Genomic DNA, 5680 nt, shown 5'->3' on the forward strand with positions numbered 1-5680 from the left:
TATATAACCACCTCACAATTAATCTGCCGGATCTGACTACAGTTGATTTCTCTGAATAATAAAGTGAAACTGCTCTGGTCAGTCTGTGCATCTGGCAGAGACGTGAATTTGGAGAGCCTTTTGTTTTTACCTCATATCAGTGTCTAGAATTTTGCTAAATTTGTAATATGTAGTTAGTCATATAAATTATATATCCATATACTCACAAACATGCACACGTGCTCCTATAGCACACACTTCTGTGTGTTTTTCATGTACAAAACTATAAAAGGAATGAAAGCCATCTTATGAAGAATTCCTGAGAATGAGGAAACATTTTTAAACAAGAAAACCAACCAACCAAACAAACAAACAAACAAAAAACCCAAACAAACCTATTGGTCATCGAACACGGGAACAGTCTTAATGGGACTCACAATAGGAGTGAATTATAAGTGTAAATTAGACTAACTCTACGTCTTTTGTCATGGTAAATGACTGCAGTAAAAAAATATGGGTATTCAGAAAATAATTGTTAAGCTTTCTACATCAAAGGAAAGGCACGTTTGACATTTTTAACATCTGCACTCACTAAATGCTAAATGTGCAAGTTCGACAGACGGATTCCGAATGAATTAAAACCGTGTAGTGTAATGAGTAATGATTTAGACTTGAAATATTGAGACCAAAACAGCTGGAGTTGTCGGGGAACGAGAAGACGAGTAAGGAACGTCCACGCTAAAACGACCGACGGAGACGGCGCCACGGGCGCGCGCACGGGCGATGGCGTAAGGTCTGCTTTACCATGTTCATAAACGGATACAAGTCACCGAAGGCCTGTAAAATGGCTCGATTAAACTCCCGAGAAAAGAAAGGGGCCGAATCGCGCTTTAGTCACCGAGCCCAAGCGCTAATCTCCGTTCGTGCGGATTAAAATCTCTTTATACCGAAGCTTCTGCCTCTCGGAGGCACACTGCAAGAAAAAAAGCGTCCCCTGATCTAACGGAGCGGTTGATCAAGTTCTAAAATGTTTCCTTTATTTAGATCTGCTCATTAAATTTCGTCTTTTTATGATCCACGCGCAACGTCCAGCAGTTTAATCACATGTGATACTTGGCAAAATACTAACTGTGGGACAATAGTGTCCAATATCTGGCCACGTATCTTTCAAAAGACATGTCCTACTGAATGAAACCTGGTGACTGTGTGTAAATTGCACTTGCGTTTCAGAAAGTAATGCACTTTTATTTAAACACATCTTTAGTCTACTTACCTAATTCTGCCGCGTTTACTGTTAGAGCAGCATAAAGAAACCTTCAGGTTAAATGTTTAATTCAGGTTTGCGTTGATGCATTTGGTAAACGCAGATTTATTTTCAGTTAACTGTAGACTCTTAAATAACTCGAGTTGACCTGTTGAACCTCGGCATGTTTCATATAACAACGCTTGTTCTTTTTGGATTTTGTTTAAAATCATTTGGGAACTTTTTAGAGGTGGAAATCGCTCTTGCTATATATTTTACGTGCTCAAAGGACGTTTCGCATTGCCTCGCTTACAACTCAAATTCGGCGAAGTCTTCCTGAATCGCCGCTCCCAGCATATACTGGGATCTTGCAATCTTTGTACACAGTGCACTAGAATAAAGTGGTATTACAGCGTCGATCATGTAAAAAAAAAAAAAAAAAAAAAAAAAAAAAAAAAAAAAGTTCAAGAAGATTATTGCTTTTTTTAATGACTGCTGCCACCACACTTGTAGAGCGACGGTTGACCGGAACAGAATATTACTGCGAATACAAAACGCTCTCAAAACAATATGCGAAGTACCACAAACCCCGAGGTTTAATTTCCTTACCTTGGCCTCGTACGTTCATCACCGAAGCGGCAAGAACAAACACCAGAACGATCATGTTTGACTGGTCAACAGTTCTAATACACGAGTGCTGAAGCGGATCCTTCGTTTCGCAGAATAATGTCCTTTGTATTGAAGAATTTCCCTCGGAAATTGGTCAGAACGGAAAATGGAAAGTGCGTTTGAAACCCTAGTCACACACCAGGGCGCAGCGCAGGTACGCTTATTCCCCGCGAAATCGAGCTGCAAGCAATCTGACAGCAATCCTCGGAAACGCGGAGGACGCGTAACGTGCCCGCGCGGTAAGCCGATCGCTTGCCGGTAGTGCCGACGCAGCCGTGTCGGTTCAGCACCGCGGACAGCTCCTAGCGTCAGCAAATGGAACAACTTCGTCGGCGCCGAAAACTTTGCACGCCGCCGTGCTCGGGGTGGGTGTTTACTGGGCGTAGCGTCACGTGATTCCTTACGCAAGTAATTGCGGTCAAGGTGTGCGGAGATCACGGTTTACTTCTGAGCGTTTAAAGCGAGCTACTGCAGTAGGTGGTGGCTCGAGGTAAGAAATAGCCTTACGGCAGGAGCACAGTAACGGTAAACCAAGACCTGCATGCCAAAACGCGCGCACACGCATAGCAACAGTGCTAGAGAATACAGGCATTCCGGTCCATTACCCCCGGCTTTCCTTTCCACGATTAGGCGCGATTAGACTACAAATATAACCCGTTAACAACGATCATCTCTGTGCGGTCTTAGTGTCGTTAACGGGAAGACTGCCCGGGTAATGAAAATCGCCGCCGTGAAATGGAATGGCCAGCGTTCCCAGATGGCTTAACAAAGGTTTTAGCTCGCCGTCGCTGCACGATCGTGTCAGGGAGCGGTTTGTTTTTTACAGACAGATGAAAATTCATTGATTGGACAGTTAAGGTCAACGAGTTTCCACAGCGACGTTAAACAAAGCTAACGCTTATATTCTAACAGGGAGGGAGCGATAATTGAGTGCGTAAATTCGATTAAAGTTGCTATGACGGAATGACATGATGACAGAATGACATATCCCCTTGAGCTATTTAAAACATCCTTCTATCTTTTCTCTGTAGCAAATATACCCCAAGTGCACGTGGCCTACATTTTTCCCCAGATCAGACTAATTGAACAAAGGCACGCGCGGCTTGTACATTTTACTCAATGGCACCTTTTCGGGGATCTTAAATAATAAAGAATGAATGGTTAATAAATCTGCAAAACATCTTGGAAAAAGATGTGTGCCCGTGCGCGCGATTGCGTGCTTCCATGCGGGTGTTCTTCGCTATTGTTAGCATAACTGAGTTGTGATCCAGACCCAGTTCCCATGGCCTTCCTTAGTTGCCAGGCTTATTTGTCTCAATAAGCTCACGGCATGCCCCCATCGAACCCCATTAAATCACCACATCTCTCTCTCTCCCTCCCTCCCTCTCTCAATACATTTCCATTTGCAGTGCTGGACGGATTGCTAGGCACTTCCTGATGAAGTCATTCTGACCGCACAGTCCATCTGGCAGAACAAGGCAACAGTGGTACTGTTCCCAACCAAAAGCACCATCCTCCTGAACCCCGGCACAAGCTACTCATGGCCTTATGCTGCATTAGCAATGTGTTTGTCTTAACTTGTTTACATTTTGTTGACTGACTACGTGGCATTAGCCTTCATCTGTGGTCTGTTCTCCACAGCATTCTATAGCATTCAGTTTCTATGTGCCTGCAACTAGCATATAACCAGTGGAGCTAAGCTTTAATAGTCAGAGAACTACAGTGACCGTTCCAGATTTGGAAGATCTAAGACTGCATTGTATGCACCACAAATTCCCACTTAAAAAAAAAAAAAGAAGAAAGGTGAACCTGAAATCTGCAGGCAGCCCCAGAAGGATTCAAATGCAGTCAAAGGAACAGATGCAGTGGGAGACAGAGATGGGCACGCTGGAGCACGTTTTTTAGACTATTATTCATTGAAACATCTGTGAGCTTTGACCTGGCCACATTTTGCCTGCTGTGTGGTACATCTTGCCTTTACCGAGGAGACAGAGGTGAAATGTTGAAGCGGAGGTCCATGAGGCTTTAGTGGGAAGAGTGAATGCACCACTAAAAGCCGACAACACACTTTGAGATGGACCGCGGAACATCACGCACTTACACCGACGACTGATAACGTGAAACGTTGAGCTCGCGTGCAACCACAGGAGTTGGCACAGGGGTGGAGGTGGAACCTGAGGTGAGGGGGCAGACACGGCCCCGCCCCTGACAGCCGGCTGTGAGAGATCGCTCGGTGGAGGCCACGCGTCTTATCCGCACGTGCTGCAGGTCAACCCCTAGCCCTGACAGCTATCAGCAGGCCATTGCCTGTCAGCCAGCCCAGGGTGATAAAGGTATGCTTTCAGATTGACCCCCCCCTGGGGGAAAACAAACACATCACACAGAAGTGAGCTAATTACGATTGGGGTTAGTTGTGCAAGAATGGAATTAATTATTAACGAAAACATTAGGCCATTTGTAAAGATTTTTTAATAGTCCATGTTTAGCAGGCCCTGCCCACCCGCCTGCAGCAGCGCCCTACCCACCTGAAAGAGGCCCCGCCCACCTGAAAGAGGCCCCGCCCACCCGAAAGAGGCCCCGCCCACCCGCAGTTTAGTACTCAGCAGCCCGACTCCAACTCGCGCACAGCATTGATGAGAACACAGCGCCCGTGTCTGCGACTATCACGGAGCAAACATACGCACATGCGTTTTCTTCAGAGTCTTGGGTTGTGTGGACATGGTATTGGCTTAAAAATGAAGAGATGAAAGCACACGATTTGAGAGTGTTGTCACAGACAGGAGGCAGTGCATCCAGGCCTGAGGTTGCCATGCCTACCATTTAAGATCTCTCTTAGATCTCGCATATATGGGCAAGGGGACACGGGTTTTCCTTCTCCCCAAATGATCCGTCCCTGCTGGAGCTCTCAGACAGCTGCATCGCGACTGCACCTCAGACAGAGCACCCAGTCCAGCCATTAGCCATGACTGTTAACTTACACATCCCATAAGGCCAAATGTTACCATGTGCTTTCATAAGAACAATCATTAATATTCCACGAGGAGGGTGTGAACGGAATCAGGACACATGACCAGATATAAACTAGAAGTTTATGTTAACATGTTGATTGGTGGCAGCTGAAATTCTCTAGACGGTTCGGTCGTTTGAATATTGTTTCAGTTATTGTCACATGAAAATTTCACCACAGCAAAATCCAGCTTGCTGCTAAAAATCTTGCCGCTAGCCATTTTAAATGTCTTGAAAAAGAGCTCAACAAAAACAGAATAGAAACAAACCCAGAGCATTACAGCCAAGACTACAGATGGCTTTCTAGCTCATCTTATGGTTGTTAAAAGTGTGGACTTACTACGTGGTTTCCAGTGTGGGAGTTAAAACTAAGGTAAACAGCAGTGAGGTGTCTTCAGCCTAAAAGCTTGTTTTAACTGCTGTGGGATTGATCTTTCATGGCTGACAGATGGTGATTTTCTGGAATTTTAGGATGGGGAGAGTGCCATGCTAAAACTCACACATGTACGTGCATGCACGCACGCACGCACGCACGCACGCACGCACGCACGCACGCACACACGCACACACACACACACGCACACACGCACACACACACGCACCTCACACACACACACACACACACGCACACACACCTCACACACACACGCACACGCACACACACCTCACACACACACACACGCACACGCACACACACACACGCACACACACCTCACACACACACACACACACACACCTCACACACACACACACGCACGCACACGCACGCACACACGCACACAC

At 45.9% G+C, this 5680-nt stretch overlaps 1 protein-coding gene across 13 annotated transcripts in view; it reads right to left on the reverse strand.

The window, feature by feature from the left end:
* The window catches only part of sez6a (seizure related 6 homolog a), a 91964-nt gene extending 89759 nt beyond the window's left edge, over positions 1-2205 (reverse strand). For 6 of the 13 annotated variants that reach the window (XM_081702567.1, XM_081702565.1, XM_081702564.1 and 3 more), the window contains exon 1: positions 1832-2201. In XM_081702567.1, the coding sequence (XP_081558693.1) occupies positions 1832-1886 (55 nt within the window). In that variant the 5' untranslated portion in view covers positions 1887-2201. Of the gene's footprint in view, positions 1-1831 lie in introns of all 13 variants that reach the window. The other 7 variants (XM_081702561.1, XM_081702562.1, XM_035535899.2 and 4 more) reach the window with 4 other exon arrangements.
* Between the last annotated feature and the right edge of the window lie 3475 nt (positions 2206-5680).

The sequence above is a fragment of the Electrophorus electricus genome, chromosome 19 (genome assembly GCF_041902795.1).
Source record: "Electrophorus electricus isolate QZ-2024a chromosome 19, ASM4190279v1, whole genome shotgun sequence".
Classification (NCBI taxonomy): domain Eukaryota; kingdom Metazoa; phylum Chordata; class Actinopteri; order Gymnotiformes; family Gymnotidae; genus Electrophorus; species Electrophorus electricus.